The 19,634-nt window shown below is 36.7% G+C and overlaps 1 protein-coding gene across 1 annotated transcript; it reads left to right on the forward strand.

Moving 5' to 3' along the window:
• The first annotated feature begins 9,668 nt into the window (after positions 1-9,668).
• On the forward strand, positions 9,669-14,070 carry LOC125264289 (macrophage mannose receptor 1-like). The gene is made up of 5 exons (XM_048183510.1): positions 9,669-9,741; positions 9,927-9,965; positions 10,058-10,414; positions 12,917-13,261; positions 13,426-14,070. Exons 2-5 carry the CDS (start codon positions 9,929-9,931, stop codon positions 13,791-13,793), a joined length of 1,107 nt encoding a protein of 368 aa, XP_048039467.1. The 5' UTR covers positions 9,669-9,741; positions 9,927-9,928; the 3' UTR covers positions 13,794-14,070.
• Positions 14,071-19,634: the final 5,564 nt, after the last annotated feature.

Consider the following 19,634-nt stretch of genomic DNA (forward strand, 5'->3'; position numbering starts at 1 on the left):
TAGAAGCACTGTATAGACTAAGATTAAAAATGGAGGAAATAGGATCAGCAATCAAGTTTGCAGCAGTTTTAAGGAAATATGGCTCAATCTGGTCTGGGCCAGCAGACTTTTTACAGTCCAAGCCTAACAGTGCCTCTTCTACTTCAGAGACAGATATAGGAGTAAAATTAAAATTATTTAAACTTCCACTAGACGAGTCTGTGATAGAGGTTACACTATCTGCGGAGTTGGCTTGAAGTGTCAACTAAGTAACTTCTCCTGCATTAATAAAGTGCTTGATAAAAGTGTCTACTATATTTTGTTTACCCCTTACTTCACCATGACTTGCTATTATAACTTCAGGGATAGTGGAGGGTGGCACGTCACCCGAAGAAGATCTAATTGCTTTCCAAAATTTTTTGGGGTCATTAAGGTTTTCATTTATTAAATTCAAATAATATTCACTTTTTGTACTTTTTATTAGTCTTGTGCATTTATTTCTTAATACCCTATAATTTAACCAACATGTATCATTATTATTTCTTTTTGCTTTGATCCATGCTTCATTCCGTTCTCTAATAGCTGTTGCAATGGAGTCATTAAACCAAGGATTATCTCTGCCCCTCACTCTATATCTTCTAATAGGGGCATGCTTGTCAACTATGGCTAAAAAGGTATTTTTAAAACAATTCCAGGCCAGCTCAACATCATCCATATCACAAACTAAGTTTAAATCACTCTGTTCATTTAAACACTTGTAATTTCGTTTGAAAACAAACCGTGGCTTGGTTTTAATCAATTTACAATTTTTAACACAGACAACCATACAATGATCACTGACATCATTACAGAAAACTCCAGTAGCCGAGTACTTATGTGGAGCATTAGTCAGAATGACGTCGATTAATGTAGATTTGTCCATTCGTTTTGGATTTAGGCGTGTAGGTGACTGTACTAATTGCGTCAAATGTAACTCATCACATATGTGTCTTAACGGTGATAAAGTCGACAGCCAGTCCCAGTTCAAGTCTCCTAGGACAATATACTCGTTAGGCAATTTATGCAAAAAGTCAGACAGCAGGGCAGTTGCTCCAGCTGCAGCCGAAGGTGGGCGATAGCATCCTACCACAGTCAGAGAAGCGCCATTGGGGAGATTTAATTTGATGGCACATAGTTCGAAGAATTTTGGCTTTGTTATTGACTGAATGGAACAACATTCCAACGACGCCTTAGCATATATGGCTACTCCCCCTCTTTTACCCACACGATCCGTCCTAAAGAGATTATACCCTTCGATGTGAATCATATCGCTTGTAATTGATGGTTTGAGCCACGTCGGTTTAGCCGACAGATGAATAGAATCGATTTTATTAAACAGACTGCGCACGTTGACATGAATAAAACGCAGGCCACTGCTATCTTTCAAATCGTTAGGGCTCAAAAGGTCAATCATTTCTGGTCCTGGATTGGGATGGATGTTACCTGATAGGAACAGGAGTAAAATAATCCAAAAACCTGCTGATCTTGTCGGGCGTGCATTGCTGATTCCATGAACACGCTTGCAGGAGATGGACTGGAACTGCCATATTTCTGTCCAACTGAGAAGTTCATACTTGTGCAAAGTCTTGATAGAAAAGTCATAAAAGTCAGATGAAGCCATGTGGGTTGATGTAAAGCCACCGGTATCAGGAAACAGCATAGTTTCAGAATTTGGAAGAAAAATAAGGGAAGATGCAAATTATCCAGATCCGGGAGCATCCACAGTCGGTGAGCTCAGCACATAAGCGAGCAGCATGTAAATCGGTAGCCTCATATTATCAATGCAGCCAGACCAGCTCGTTTTGTTGTTATCAGGACAGGATCAGGATTTTTATCTCTGGATCATTGAGTCCTTCTTCATCCCTTGCCTCACCTGACAATAATATATATGTCAAAATATGTATTATACATACATGAACATATATAATATATGGGATTGTTCCAATTTCTAATAGGTTTCATATATAGCTGTGCATATATGTGTATTTATGTTTTTACTCTACATGAGCATATAAGGACATTTCATATATGAGACATATATGTTAAAATATGTATTACACATACATAAACATATATAATATATGGGATAAATGTATATGTCAATATATGGAATTGTTCCAATTTCTAATAGGTTTAATATACGTTTTTACTTTATATGAGCATATATTACATATATTGATATTCCATATGCACATATATTACATTTCCGTAGTCCACAGTGGAAATAGATAGCATAACATCCACGATAATCCCAGCGACGAGTTTGTTCAGTTCTTCTCCACTTACGGTTGGTGTTGGACGGGAGAAATCCAACTTCTGTTGTTTAGATGGAGAAGGCCCACTGGCACTGGGCTCGACAGTAGAAGTTGATGCATTGGTCTCATCGTCACTCGGTATTTTCTTGATAAGTTTTACCGTGCTGTGCTGCCATTTCAGGTGTTTTAATAAATTAGATGTTGAGTTTTTCGCGGTTGAAAAGGTTTTCAAACCCTACTATCTAATCTACTTTAGCTAAAACCCAATCACCAAGTTTTTAGAAATGCAATATTTGCATTCATGTCGTTTTTTTTTTTTTTTTTTTTCCCCCCAAAAGTTTTGATCCACACAATGACTCAGAACCACTAAATAAAAAGTAATTAGCGTATTGCATAGATCCAGACTCTTTTATATGTTAAGTCTCATTGTTACTGACTGTTTCTTGTTCGTTTAGTTATGTTGTAAAAATATCCTCCTGTGTCAGTTCATTTTTAGGGGCCAGGCTGCAAAATTGCATATGGATTTGGGAAAGCCAGACTATATATTAGCAGTGGTTTCAAAATTGCCTACAGTCGCATTATTTGCATGACCTTTATCAGCTTCATATTTAATGTTAAATATAAATCAATATTTCTTTACATTTGTTTTTTTACATTGTTTTTACATTTGTTTTGTGCCGTGAGGTAGAAATGCTGGCACAGAATATCCGTTAATTTACCGTGTCCTTACCATCATAGCAAATGAACTGAAATATCCGTAACTCCTGCCATCTTCCACGGTGCCACAGTTTTCAATCCCTCTATAGTTGTCCAGCTGGTCATTTATCCAGCGTCTGTATTCGGCTTCTCCTTCCCTGTAGAAAGTGCGGTCAGACAGAGACCAGTGCCAGTCTGGAGCGGCGTCTTTCTTCAATCCTATCCTAGTGCTTGTTCCCACAATCTTGTTCACGACGGCTGAAGTCTGCCTCGTCTTCAACAGCGGACAAATGATAGTGATGTTTTCCGCAGTAGCTTTGGGCTTCATCATATTATGTTTTAGCCTCATTAACAAAGACAAATTGGAGATCCTAGATGAGACACACACACACACCTGTGAAAGAGCAGGGTTGTCTTTCCAGTCTTTCCATGAGGAACACTCCAACAAAAATATGTTCTAAGATTGTTTTGCTGCCGTTCCCAAAACGTTATTTCAGAATGTTCTCAGAATGCCCAAAACATCAAGGTTATTAAATGTTTTAAAAACCTTTTTTCTTGGTTATTCGAATCAGATAAAGATTTATTAAAAATAAATCAGACTTGAATTTACTTGAATGTTATCAATGAGGAAAAAGAAATTATATGTATTCTTTTAAATAAAGCTACTGTCAAAACACAAGTGTATGATTCCCTTTTTCAAAATGACATTTACATGAAAAATAAGCAGTTAACATCAAGGGAAAAATAAAGAATGTTTCCAATCCAACCAAATTAAGTTCAAAAGCCGGTAAATAATTTAAATAACCCTTAGTTTCTGTAGAGGCAAAAAAACAAACGGCCGCTTCACTCAATTGAGCCACAAAGAAAATAAAAATAAACAGGTGCTGTTACGGCTGGCTCATGTACCGTAACATAAAAGAGGACAACAAATTGTTCAAATTTATTTACAGAACAAGAAAACAACTATTAAACAATCAAAAGAAAACCAACATCTAAGGGAAAAAACATGCGTGTGTGTGGTAACTAAATCTGCATTTACTCTGACACAAACAATCAATAAAGGAAAGAAGTAATAAAATATATATATATATATATATATATATATATATATATATATATATATATATATAAAAAGAGAAAAATTGAGATAGACCTTACTCTGAGGCGCACAGATATTTTATACCAATGTCATATCAGAGGGTTGATTTCTAATGAAATGCACCTGTGGCCCAACTAACGTCTGCACTGTTCAGCAGACCCAGCAGGGGGAAACAGACAGGCGTAACAATAACATCTTCCGGATTATATTCCTGCTCCGTTATAACGCCTGTTTCACACATAATCCGTCTGAAGTGCGTATGCGTTGCGTATTTTTTTACGCACCCATGTTAACGGATTAGAGCGTTCACACTGCACGCGGTTGCGGTCCGTCATTGCGTTCCAGGAGCGGTGCGTCTGCAGCAGTGCAGCGATTGACCTGAAATTGTAAAAAAAAAAAAAAAAAAAAGAAAGAAATTATGCACATTTAAACTACTTTGTACATTTAGTACATTACATAAATATATATATTTTTTAATGATTTAACGCCATGCCAGCAACATTCATGCCAAAAGGAAACATTTCAATTTCACAGTTAAGTTATATCATTTCAAAACAATTATTTTATTTTAAAAAAAATGAACAGTGTTTACTTGCATAATGCGATCAGATATGTTTTTCCCCATCGTTGGAGGGAAACTTGCATCCCAGCAGGCAATGACGTGACAGGCGGACCTAAACCAACCTATTCAAAAACAAGGTGACATGGATGACACTCGTCTCATCGTTAAGGTGGAAAAACATAAAATTCTGTATGACCCGCAGAATGTATTGTACAAAGATTTGAATGCGAAGGAAAAGGCATGGGAAGCAGTTTCGTCGGCTGTTGGTGTCGACAGTAAGTTTTCAAATCTTTGTGTCATGTTTACGTGTACTAAACTACTCCAGCAACTGTCAATATATAAGCATAACATTACTCACTGCAGACGGATTATGTGTGAAACAGGCGTAAGTTTCGACTTAAGAAACGCACCGGCAACATTTCAAAGACTGATGAACCATGTTGTGTGGGGACTCACGGGCTGCGCAGATTATTTAGATGATGTAATTATTTATAGCGATACCTGGGAACAGCATCTGGAGTGAATTCACGCTTTGTTTTCCTGTTTGGCTGAAGCTCATTTTACGGTCAATTTGGCCAAATGTGAATTCGCGAAAGCAACTGTGGTCTGTCCGAGATGGGAGGTGGGACAAGGTTGCAAGAAAAAGTGTGTGTTATTGAAAAATTCCCTGTTCCTTCTACGAAAAAAGAATTAATGCACTTTCTGGGTATAGCTGGGTATTATCAGGCTTTTTGTCCCAATTTTTCGTCTGTTGTGCCCATTAACTAATCTGCTGAAAGGTTCTGTTAAGTTTGTTTGGTCCTCAAGGCTTGTACACACCGGGACGAATATCACGTGTGATTAGCACCGACGTTTAACGTCTCATGACTAAACAAAGGGCGCCAATGTGCGTGTGCACACCGACGCGAAAAACTCCAGGCGTAAAAGCGTCATTTTTTTTAAAAACGCTTCGGGTTCGTTTTTCTGGTTTGACGCGACGCGTTAAAAACTGGCAGACCAATGAGAGTGGCGCTTTTGTTCACGTGCCTGGAGCTGCTAAAGTTACAGTAAAACACGACTTGGTGCTGCTCAAGTGTAAAACAGCACACATTGATACCAAGACGAGGAAGACCCCTACAAAACTATTCCTGCATCTCAAACAGCTTCCTAGCTCCCTAGGTCGTGTATCATTTAAATGAATGTGGCTGACTCCCTGATCAGTGCCCTGACTAGTGAACTAGAGAGCTGATTGAGACGCACGCTATGGGTGCTCTGCCACTTCTTGGCCACACCAATAGACACGTATTATTTCTGTATTTTTACTGTTTTTTTTTTAACAGTCAAGAAATATAGTTGAGAATATCTATTTCATAAATATGTTTATTTGCACTACCGTTCACTTGCACTGCTGTCATTGTGACTTATTTGCACTAGCGTTTCTGACTACCATCTCTCATATGCCATTTATATAATATATGCCATTTTATATCTGCATTTTTATCATCTTTAACTTTAATAATATCATAAATATGTTTATTTGCACTACCATTATGCACAAGCACCACATACAGTCAGGGAGTGAATTTGCACGTTCACTCTGCGCATCGCCAGTGAAAATCGCTTGGGTATGAACACAAAAAACATCTTGAAAAATGCTGGCAGTGTTTACAGGCCTTCAGGTTGTCAAAAAGCTTTTGATGACATCAAGCTTCTGCTGTCCTCCGCTCCGATTTTGGCGGCGCCGCAATTCGAGAAACCTTTTTACGATCAAAGTGGATCGCAAGCCAGGTCGGGGCAGGTGGGGTTCTGCTTCAAACTGGAATGGATGGGGTCGATCACCCAGTGACTTATTTCTTGCATAAATGTAACTCCTCTAAAGCGAATTGTTTGGTTATTGAGAAGGAAGCACTTGCCTTAATATGGACTCTTCAATATTTCGATGTGTATGTAGGAGCGGAGATCAAATTATAATTTATTCGAATCATAATCCATTGACCTTTCTACATTCCATAAAAAGTCAGAGTCAGCGGTTAATGAGATGGATTTTGTTTTTGCAACTCTATAATTTGCAAATTAAGCATATTAGAGGCGTGGACAGTGTGTTTGCGGACACTTTGTCTTGTGCTATCAAGTCAAGTCAAGTCACCTTTATTTATATAGTGCTTTTTACAATGCAGATTGTGTCAAAGCAGCTTTACATTGATAACTGGTACATAATATGGCTGCACAGCAGCTCTTAAATAATAGTGTCAATGCAGGCAGATCAGAAGCACTGTTGAATAAATGTCAAGAATACTATTGAATATCAAATGTCAAGTGTCCCCAACTAAGCAAGCCAAAGGCGACAGCGGCAAGGAACCCATACTCCATCAGGTGACATCAGGTGGCAAACAAGTGGCAAATAGGTGTTAAAATGGAGAAAAACCTTGGGAGAAACCAGGCTTAGTCGGGGGGCCAGTTCTCCTCTGGCGAACAGTGCTTTGTTACAATCAGGTTGCTATCATAAGTCTGATAGGATCGCAACAATCAAAGGGATGCTATCTGGGATGTTAGGTCCCAGTCAGTGCTGGGTCTGTGTTTCTCCTTTTGCGTTTGGTTTGTAGGTATGACGTTTGTGGGGGTGTGGATTTTTCCACCTGAGGCTCATTATTGGGGCTATAAGAATTCCAGCGCTGTGGATTGGAGGGGAACGCGTTACTGACTGCACCTGACCGAGCGACTTCGATTGTTTTTCTGTTGATTTTGTGTTAACATCCATGCAGACCTTGAGCTTACAGTCCTCTTCCATGCACTCTTCACTACTAACATTCACTACTGACTGTTTGAATACTTTTGTTAAATATGTTACTTTGTTAAATAAATTATTCCTTTTCTCTACTTGCCCGTCCGTGTTGCCTCTTGTTCATGTTACAGTTGTGAGCTGGTTGTAACACTGGTTATTTGGTCATGGATATTTTCGCAGTTTTTTTTAGATGACTGTCAGATTCCACTGTTGCCAGAATGCGACTCTCCAGACTCCACTTCTCGTTGATGTAGTGACATGTAAGGACTGTATATGCCCTCTTGATAAATTCGTCTGTCCTCATATCTGTGGTAACAGCAATCCCACTGTATTCCATGACTTTCTGGATGACCTCCGACAGTTTTTCTTTATCAGTCTGTTGCTTTGTCCTGTCACAAACAGTTTGGCGATGTGGTATGACAGCATCAGCATCAACTGCACCGTACTTGGCTCCGATGTTTATTAGTGTTTGGGCCACTTGGAGGAATCTTTTGCCAGAGACAACACTGAAGGGTGTATATCTAGGCAGCACAGGTCCACGCATGAATCCACAAACCTAAATTTAACTTCTAGTGGTAATTTTTTGCTGTCCAGACGGATGTAAGAGCTTAAACTGTTTCTCTGACTTGACTGGCCTTTCGGTTTAACACACATATGATGAAGCATGTTCGAGGTACCAGTCTTGTGGCTGTCATGAACATACAGCTCTTCACAGCCGTTGCACATTACATACCCAGCACTTGATTCATCCTCGTTAACCACTTTGCTAAAACGCTCCCATACAGCACATTTCTTTCTTTCCTTCCTTCTGTTTTGTTTTTAATTCTCCTTTTTTAATTTTCTCTCTAACCTGTTTTGCCTCCTTTTCTGCTTAAAAAACGGACCCCGTGCAGCTCGATTAGCGTATCTTAATGAGTCCAAATTAGTGCCTGTCTGCCTGGTGGAAAAACATGCTCATATTTGAGAGAATATACTTAGTATTTACATCATTAGTGGTTTATCATATCCTCCCGCGACCCACCTGCAATTAATAAGAATAATATTTTTTATTACTTGACCCACCCGGAAATGCACTAATGGGAACACACTGCTGCAACTGTGGTTTGTCTTCATGGATGAGATGTTGGAAGAGAGACAATCTGCTTATTTTAATTATTATGATATTGTCACAGTTAAATATCATGAGAAATAAACTAGGTTAATTAATTGTTGTTTACTAGATTACACAGTATAACCAGACTTATTTTACTTGGCTATGGTCTTGTCTCAGCTTGAGATACATCACCTGCCATTTTCAAAAAAACAAACAAACAAACAAACAAACAAATAAAAACACAGGCACCATCTTGGTATTTGAAAGTCTGTCAGAAACATCTCTGCTGTTTCCTAAAAACAGCAGCAGTGGGTGTGAACAGCTGGTGATGTAAACAGGAAATCATCCATAGGCTATAGCGTTTCATTTAACAACGCTCGCTTTGACCTTCATGGACTTTGAGGACGCAGCCTCTGAAATGAGACACAGTTATAGTGTAACTTTCCTGTTGTTGCAATAAAACTAACAGATAAGACTGGATGAAATATGAAATATGGCTAGAACAATAACCCTCACTGATTATCCTTCAGCTTCACGTCAGAGATGTAAATATTGTCCGTCCTGAACGTTTACATGTGATGTGGACATAACAAAATGAGTGATAAGGATGTGTTTACATGCAAATGTGTTCAAAGAAACAGTAAAACAGCAGGAGTCTGAAATTAAACAAAATAAGAATTTTCACAAAGAGACGAGTTCTAAAGAATGTATCAATGTTTTAATGTCTGCATTCCAGCCAATCACAATCAAGTATTTAGAGGAAATAAGACTGAAACAGCAGCAGCAGAAGATGATGTTATTATTTCAGTGGGATAATGAGAGTCCAACAATCTTCCATCAACTGTCTAGATACTCATATTCTTTAAAATATCTTCTTTTGTGTTCAACAGAAATAATAAACTCAGAGGGTGAGTAATTGATGAGAATAATTTCATTTATGGGTGAACTAACACTTTAATGCAGGCTGAGTCTTGATCTCGTCTCTGTTGTGAATGTCTCCTCACCACCACCGGGGGTCTCTGCGCTCAGAAGAAATAGAAGAGCAAAAAAAGTTTTACTCCCTTTCTATATGCAAATAAGGGGAAAGAGTTGGATAAATACACAAATATAGAGGAAGTGAATATGAAATAGGGGTTTTCAGAGAAATAAACAAATGATGTGATGACGAATGAGGGATGAGAGCAGATATAATGATCACACTGTTTGAAGCTGCAGACAGAAACATCAGACTCAGGACAGAAACACACGACCTCTAAAGTAAGAACAACTCACATGTTCATTCTTCAAACACAACTAGACTTTGAGATGTTAATATTGTCTGAATGATTATGTACAGTGAATTCATGCTGCTGTTCAGATACTAACTGAAACTGTCATATTTTACTCCAAAAAGAATCTGTGAATGTTTGATATCTGAGTTTTTCAATGTGTTTCGTCCTCAGAAATGGAGCAAACTCTATATTTCATTCTTCTTCTCATTGGTGAGTGTGTTTGTTGTTTTATTTATGGTTTATAGTTTCATCAGGTTTGACTCTGTTATGAAAAGCATTAAATCAAACCCTCTCTTTCACAGCTCTCTGCTCCGTATCTGAATGTGTTCAGCGTCAGTATCACTTTATAAACGTGATGAAGACCTGGACTGAAGCTCAGAGATACTGCAGAGAGAATTACACAGATCTGGCCACCGTTGACAACATGAACGACATGAACGAGCTGAAGAAGAGTGTGAATGATGGACGTGTCTGGATTGGGCTGAAGAAGACGAGTGTTGGTAAATGGCAGTGGTCTTCAGGTGATCCTGCGCTCTATCTGAACTGGGCTCCTACACAACCTGATGGCACAGATGACTGTGCTTTTATTTCAAATGGACAATGGTATGATTATTCATGTAGTAACAGCCGGGCTTTCATCTGCAGTTCATCTAACAACAGTAAGTTCAGCTCCCTACAATGACAACAAACATTCATTTATAGAAAGATACACCATATACTGTACAAAGTTTTAATGCAATACTAAATTCTGCTACTTTTTAATGTGGACATAAATATAGAAAAGACTGTGGATGTTTGTCCACTTTCAACTTCTGAGAAAATAATCCGATATTGAACGAATCTTGATCTTTTGTTGTTGATAACTGTGTGAATCTGACATTAGAGATCATAGAGAATTATATTTCCAGCAAACTTTATAAAGGTATAGGTACTTTATAAATGATAAATTTAAAAACATAAAACCATTGTTTTGACCAGCATAAATTATAATAAATAATGAATGCATAACATTTTAACATAATTTTAACATTGCCTCATCTTGATATTTATAAACAATACTTTTGTCGTGAGAACAAAGTTCAGTTCTTGTCAGTGTGATTTTACTGTAAAAAGTGTTATGTGTGATCAACTTAAAATATATGATAACAATATTACACATGATATTTTTGAGTAGTTTTTTTAGCTTGATTTCTTTAATGGACTCTACTATGATACAATGATTTTAATACTTTTAGTGAAATGTGCTTCTTTATTTTAATTTCACTCTCAGTTTTGATTGATTTTGATTGAATACAAACTATCCGTTTGTATTTGACTTTGAGTCGTGTTGTTCAATTAAAAGACTGAATGCTGCACAGAACAAGTAGAAACAAACTTGTTACTGTACTTACATTAGCAAAGCTATTGATCATTGATCAAAACAACATGATTCATAGTATTAATACATGCAGTTATTCACAACCGAACCATAAGCTCTTCTCTTCTGAACAATAATGATCAAAACTTCAAAATAACAGAAACTCTTTCAAATGGCAAACATCACTGAACATTAAACATTAACAGTATATATATATATATATATACACACACACACGGGTGACATTTGACTCTCGAGGTGGGGGGGGGGCAGCAAATTATTTGCAGAAATTTTAAGCAAACAAGTTTAAGTTTGACTGTCGTGGCTTCTTTGATGCAGCCTGAAAGAAAGGGGTTAAACAGTAAATGAAGGGTCCCGTGATGGTTAAATACAAGCACAATGACAATACAATGGCATATTATGCTTCCACAAGGCAGGAATTTACTTAAAAAGGCTAGCATCTATTCTATGTAGCTGCTGTACTTTGCCTGGCAAAGAAGCTCAGAAAAACATGATCCTTTGAAAAATGTTGTGCTGTTTAAAATCCTAACTTGTTGCTGCATTTTACTTCAGCCCGCTTCGGTATTTGATTCATCATGCTAGAAAAGCAACAAGAAACGGCTAGCACACTTTGCTAACACACATGCATGTGCATAGAGTTCCAGTTTACTTTTATTCAGCAATGTTACTCCACCAAACTGATGACGTTATCAAATATTGCCAGATAAAAAAAAATAAATAAAAATAAAAATCTATCAAATTGATATGATATGGCTTACTAGTGCCGCTCTCTGCATCTCTCTCCTGGCGCACTCCTAAACACAGGCAAATTTACATGAGGACGCCTTGGTAAATTAACCTAACATTGCAAAATATGAGCAAAGTTACCTTGTTTAAGTCAAATCCTAAAGAAATTGTGGAATCTCCTCAGTTTCTGCTGCCGAAAAAAGTCCTGCTCAAAATTTCTTTATTGTGATTCACAGCAAAAAAAAAATTACTGTAGAATTTACCCACCATTAAAATTTAACCATGATGCTTTGCAGATTTACAGCAACATGCTGTATACAGGTTCTACAGTAAGGATTTATTAATTTTACAGTAATAATGCTGTGAAAACTACAGAAATTTGTTACAGTGTGTGCGCGAGATGGAGGAGAACGTGGGAAATACCCGGGCCTTAACCGCTCCAAACTAGACTAGAGCTGATGGATCACATCGGGATCTGTCAGGGTGGTTGCTAGGGTGTTGTTATGTAGTTGCTAGGGTACTCTGAGTGGTTGTGAGGATTTTGCTATGTGGTTACTAAGATACTTAGGGTGGTTGCTATGGTTTTGCTTTGTGGTTGCTAAGGTACTTGGGGTTGTTACTAAGGTGTTACTATGTTGTTGCTAGGGTATTTGGTGTGGTTGCTCTGCACTTGCTGGGGCACTTGTGGTTGCTAGGGCACTCCAAGTGGTTGCTAAGGTGTCGCTATGTGGTTGCTAAGGTGATGCTATGCAGTTGCTAAGGTACACTGAGTCTTTGTGTCTGAATCAAGTATTCTAGAGAAATGTGTAACAAAAACATAATGGAGAAATATAAAGTTTCAATAAAATGATCACAAATGTTACTTATTATTATATCAGCAAAATCATCATGAATATATAGTGAATATTTAATATATCATCAGCTGTAGAAACAGTCTTTGAATGACACGTGTTTCTGATGTTTCCACTGCTGCTCTTATTCACATCAAACCATAAAGCAGCATAAGAATAATGAACAAACTGATTCATGAATCTGTTTCCATTTGTTTTTCTTAAAGCGAACACAGGACTCGTCTTTGTCAACCAGACGAAGAAATGGAGAGATGCTCAGAGTTACTGCAGACAGAATCACACTGATCTGGTCAGTGTGAGGAACCAGAATGAGAATCAACAGCTTCAGAAGTTCATCAATGAGAGTCACATATCTGGTGATGTCTGGATCGGTCTGTTCAGAGACTCATGGCAGTGGTCAGATCAGAGTAACTCCTCATTCAGATACTGGAATACTGGTGAACCTAATAATGCTGGAGGAAATGAAAACTGTGCAGAGATTTATCCGAACGCTCAGGGACAATGGAATGACTACTTTTGCAACTACCAGTTTCCTTTTGTGTGTCATGAAGGTGAGCAGATCCTCACAAACACACACAATCCATCCATCACCTCCAGATATCTTAAAGTTCACACTACATGTCTGACATGACAAATTCCTCCACAGTGTTTGTTCTGCATGTTGTTTTTGATCAGTCTCTCTCTAGTTTCTGCTTGTGGTTTGTTTTGTGTCCAGATAAACTGATTCTGATCAAAGAGAAGCTGACGTGGTCTGAAGCTCTGAGATATTGCAGACAGAATCATGTGGATCTGGTCTCGGTTCATTCAGAAGAGATTCAGCGTGACGTGATGAATGTGGTTAAACAGGCGTCTACTGAGGCGGTGTGGTTGGGTTTACACAACTACTGCCTTATGAACATGTGGCTCTGGTTGAGCGGAGAGATCGTGTGCTATCAGAACTGGGCTCCAGGGAACGGAGTAGAACCGGAAGACTGCAACCTCGAGAAGAGAAAAGGAGCAGTTCAGTCTGGAGGAGATCAGCGCTGGATCAGCCGTCCTGAGACTGACAGACTCAACTTCATCTGCAGCAGATATGAAGAGTGAAAAGACACGCATTTGTGTGTTTACTTACATTCAGTTTTCATTCTTCATTATTTTTCTTATTTACTTGTTTGATTTGTTCTTTAGTAATTTCTGAGTGAATCTATTAATTGTGTTTTAAAAGTCTTTGTTTTATTTCTGTATATTAATTATCATGACAATGTGATTTTATCAATTTATTGTGAGCAGCAGATCTTAAGAATGATATTATTTGTGTCTCAGCAGAATGAAATCTTGTTTATTAGAAAAGGAAAATTGAAGTGATGTCACAATGAACTGTCAATTAAATATGTTAAATGTATATGTGTTTGGATGATATTTAGGATATGTTGTCACTTACAAAAAAAATCCAAATTTCAGCTTTCTGGAATAAATTAGATGTGTGAATCTTTGGGTAGAAAGATTTGATTCATGATTCATGGGTTTTCAATTGAATTCAAGAATTGCAAATTCAGAACGATTAGATTCAAGGTGATTCACAATGAGATTCAATTAAATTTAAACTCCTTTTACAATAAGACTCACACAAACCTCAAGAATCAACTTATGAATCAACAATGATGACATTCTTCATGCCGCAATGCATTCTGGGTGCCATGGATGAGTTTTGTGTGATGCACCCAGAATGCATTGCGGCGTGAAACATGTCACCATTATTGAGATTTATACACTGATTCTTGATGTCTGTGTCTATCTTAATGTCAAAGGAGCTTAAATTTTTAGTGTAGTGTTTTTTTTTTTTTGTTGTTGTTGTTGTTGTTGTTGTTTTATCTTTCACATTATCTGATTGAAACACTGTTGGGTCTAATTGTAATGCTTGGAATCGAGGGTTGTAGATCTAAATGCAAGCTTTATTAAAAGAGCGTAGTCACACAAACAGGAGGTCAAACACCAGCAAACAGGATCAGGAGAGGCAAGGCAAGGAGTTGTCCAAAAAACAGTCAAAGATCAAGGCAGGCAGCAAATGATCAAAATCAAGGAAACAGTCCAAAGTCAAAAACACAGGCAAGGCAAGGTTGAAAAACAAGGCACAATACAGGGCTAAACAATTCTCAGCGATGTGTGTGTGTTTGAGTGCAGCTTATAAAGTGTCACTGATGGGAACCAGGTGTGAAACCAGATGGGAAATTGTGGGAAATGTAGTCCAGAGTGATGTGTGACTGTGTGTGCCATGAAAAGGTCACAATGGTGAACTGGTGACCTCTGGTGGGGAGTAGAAGGAAACAGCAGGTGCAGGATACGTGTGCACTAATACTGTAGAATCATAGAGTTGCTATAAGAAATAATGTGAAATTAATACCACAGATTAGACTGACATTTTCTTTTGCAGTACCTGCCATAAACAGTTACAGCAGCCAAAAAAAAATAACATTAAAAAGTCAAGAGTGAAACTGCCCAAATAAAGCAAACACTGATCACCATAATGGCGATATCAAACTAAACTATTACTTTCAAACAGGTTCTTCTAAACCTCTTTTTTATCTCAATAAGAACTTTTGGTAACACTTTATAATAACTGCACACTATGAAGCATTAGTTACGCATTAGTTAATAGTTAATTCATCACTTATAAAGCATTAATAGACATTAGTAAGTAGTTTATAAATACAGCTATAATTGCTTTATTCTTGATTTATAAGCATATCTATAATGTGTTTAATAATTGTATTTTCATACTTTATTAATAATCAATTTATCATTTCTAAATTAAGTATTACATTATTTACAAACCAGTTATTTAGGAGTTGTCAGTAGTTAATTTAGTAAGTGTAAGTAAATGATTAATAAACTATTTAAACATTCATTTATACATCTTATTATTTAGACACATAGTAATAGTTACTTAGTGTGTTAGTAAATGTTTTATTAACACATATTCCTACTGCATTTCATGATTAATTCAGGTAGTTATAAAACATTTAGAAGTAGTCAGTTAACTATTTTTGTGAGCTCATCTAAAGTGAGGACTATTTATGCTTTGTAAAGCTTTTATAAATGAGATTTAAAGGTTCAGTGATCTTCTGCACTGCTGTTCTCTAATGTTTTAAAGTTAGTACCGAGGTAGTTTTGACACTAGGAATATGTTAATAAAGCATTTATTTACACACTCAGTAACTATTACTATATGTTTAAATAATAAGATGCATAAATGTACATTTAAATATTTTATTAATCATTTACTTACACTTCCTAAATGATCTTATGAACCACTGACAGCTCCTAAATAACTGGTTTGAGAATAATGTAATACATAATTTAGAAAAGATAAATTGATCATTAATAAAGTATGACAATACAATTATTAAACTCATTATAGATATGCTTATAAATCAAGAACAAAGCATTTATAGCTGTATTTATAAATGGCTTACTAATGTCTATTAATGTTTTATAAATGATGAATTGACTATTTACTAATGCTTAACTAATGCTTCATAGCGTGCAGTTATTCTAAAGTGTTACCAAACTTTTATACCTGTAAGACAGAAATAAAGTCAAACTGAATTGTAATAAGCTGGTAATGCTGTTTTTTAAGTTATTTAATGATGTTGGATCTTGACGTCAAACAAATGACATTTCTAGCCTAGTCTAGTCTAACACCCATCATATCCCTGCCTGTACTTCCAAAATTTTATTAACAGAGGTCAATGGGATACATGGACAATCAAGCAGACATATAGTGTGAATCTAGGGAAGCCCATTTACAAGACACAGTATATATATACTGGTGTGGATCTTGAGACAATACAATGGCACTGATGTATTTTAAGATGTCAGTACCAGTGGCGTGTGGTCCAGACCATATAAGCTGTGAATGCTCTGCATACCCAAGCCATTCGTGGACTCACTAAATATTAACACTATAAATTACTATAAATTCCTTTGTTTGAGGTATACGATAAAGCTTACATGATAAAATGTTGGTAATGCCTATGCAACTGTCCGTCATTATATTTATTTGCGAAACCACAGTAATTTTCTTAAAATCCGCCAGTGACGGAGGGTTCCAGGTTTGCTGATCTTACAGCAGCTTTGGCGCTCTACGCTCTGTTGTTATGTATCGTCATCATTGTCGCGTGTTCTCATTGGTTTGCTGGTCTGTGCAGGATTTAGGGCGCAGGGTAAGCTGTCCGTGAATCACTCGCCCAAGAGGAAAAATGTGCTTCTGCTGCCACATCTCAATCTCCAAAAATCACATTGTATTGGATATAAAACTAACTAGACTAAATCAAATTAAAAAAGTCATTAAAACGTTTTTTCTCCATAAGGAAATTTATTTTTACGAAAAACGTATGTAAAAGAGCAGATACTGTAACCATCCGAGTTTTGGAATCGTTTGTTAATGCCACTAATTTGCATTATTTTTACATTTTTATTTATTTATATTGGGTTTAATCAATTATCATTTGTAGTAGGCTACTAATAGGCCTAATTATTATGTCATACTTATGTTAAATATACTTCTTCTGGCATACATTTATACATTAGTGTTTATTTGTTTAGATCTGAGACTTTTACTAAGCTGACGCAGCGTATCATTTGAAGGTGACGTAGGCATGTAGTTTGTGCTGCACTAGTGTCACCTAGAGGAATCACAAAAATACAGCATATTTTGCAAACGACCCTTGTGCGTCGTGCCCAAACAACACAATCACAGCTCTTACAGGTGATTATGAAGGCATGTCTCAACAGGTAAATATAGGCTACTTTCAATAAAAGGTCCAACATATTAAAAATACTTTTTACTGTGTTACTATATGTGTTAAGAGAGTGAGCAACTGAGTATCTAACACTCTGTGCAGAGTGAGCGCGAGCATTCCGCTTATAATAAACAAATCCAATGCCATATCTGCACCAGATACAGTTTGACATGACAGCATACCTGGATAAAAAAGTCACCGCTCGCTAGTACTAGTTGCTTTCAGTTAAAACAGTTCAAACTTGCATTTTAGTCTAGGACTAGCTTAATCCTTGTCTGTGAAACCGTGGGTAAAAGTCACCATTATGACTTAAAAGTTTAAATTATGTGCTAGATCGTAATTAAAAAAAAAAAAAAAATTGTTCACTGCCATTAGAAAGCTCGGTTGCGTCAGGATATTTATTAATATTTCTCAGACTGTGTTCATTAGAAAGCCATCTACACCTAAGATGGCTTGAGAGTAAATCTTGGGCTAATTTTCATTTAAAAAGTGAATTAATAGTTGAATAAAGTCGTTATTTTTTTTTTTGTTTTTGCACACAAAAAGTATTCTCGTCTCTTCATAACATTAAAGGTGCCCTAGAATCAAAAATTGAATTTACCTAGGCATAGTTGAATAACAAGAGTTCAGTACATGGAAATGACATACAGTGAGTTTCAAACTCCATTGTTTCCTCCTTCTTATGTAAATCTCATTTGTTTAAAAGACCTCTGAAGAACAGGCGAATCTCAACATAACACTGACTGTTACGTAACAGTCGGGATCATTAATATGTACGCCCCCAATATTTGCATATGCCAGCCCATGTTCAAGGCATTAGACAAGGGCAGCCAGTATTAACGTCTGGATCTGTGCACAGCTGAATCATCAGACTAGGTAAGCAAGCAAGAACAATAGTGAAAAATGGCAGATGGAACAATAATAACTGACATGATCTATGATATTTGTAAATTGTCTTTCTAAACGTTTCGTTAGCATGTTGCTAATGTACTGTTAAATGTGATTAAAGTTACCATCGTTTATTACTGTATTCACAGAGACAAGAGCCGTCGCTATTTTCATTTTTAAACACTTGCAGTCTGTATAATTCATAAACATAACTTCATTCTTTATAAATCTCTCCAGCAGTGTAGCATTAGCCGTTAGCCACGGAGCACTATCAAACTCATTCAGAATCAAATGTAAACATCCAAATAAATACTATACTTACATGATCCGAAGCATGCATGCAGTATGCTTGACAAACATTTTGTAAAGATCCATTTGAGGGTTATATTAGCTGTGTGAACTTTATTTATGCACTGTTTTTTAGTTGAGAGCTCGGGTGCGGGGAGCACGAGATTTAAAGGGGCCACAGCCTGAATCTGCGCAAATTTAATGATGCCCCAATATAGGCAGTTAAAAAAATTAATAAAAAAAAATCTATGGGGTATTTTGAGCTGAAACTTCACAGACAAATTCAAGAGACACCTTAGACTTATATTACATCTTGTGAAAGAACGTTCTAGGGCACCTTTAAGGTTAAACCACTGCAGTCACATGACTGTTTTAACAACATCTTTAGTACCTTTCTGGAAAGTGTTGATTATATTGCTGTCTATGGACGAGTCAGAGATCTCTCAGATTTTATCAAAGATATCTTAATTTGTGTTCTGAAGGTGAACAAAGGTATTATGGGCAGTGTTGTGCAAGTTACTCTGAAAATTTAGTTAGATTACAGATTACTGATTACTCCTTTTGAAAGTAATTAAGTTACTTTTCTGATTAGTTTTTTCAAAAGTGATTAGTTACATTACTAGTTAAGTTACTAGCCCCCACCCAAAGAAACAACAGAAGTGTACACTCTTGCAACAAACAAAACTAAGCCAGTGTCTTTTGACTTTTAACTCCAACTGTCAAATATTCTTAATTGCTTTTCTGAATATTCCAATTAGAAAATAAACAAAGCCAGTCTCTCCTGACCTTTTAACCCTGTAACTCAAATATTAGGCTAACAAATTCAACTTCTTGCAACTTAAAACATTTTAATGTTGTTAACTAGTATTTCTGAATCTGCACACTCCATGAACAAAAAAATAAAATAAAGTCTCTCCAGAGTAAATTTGTAAATCATTTAACTAGTGCTTCTACATATGCCTCTATA

The sequence above is a fragment of the Megalobrama amblycephala genome, linkage group LG3 (genome assembly GCF_018812025.1).
Source record: "Megalobrama amblycephala isolate DHTTF-2021 linkage group LG3, ASM1881202v1, whole genome shotgun sequence".
Classification (NCBI taxonomy): Eukaryota; Metazoa; Chordata; class Actinopteri; order Cypriniformes; family Xenocyprididae; genus Megalobrama; species Megalobrama amblycephala.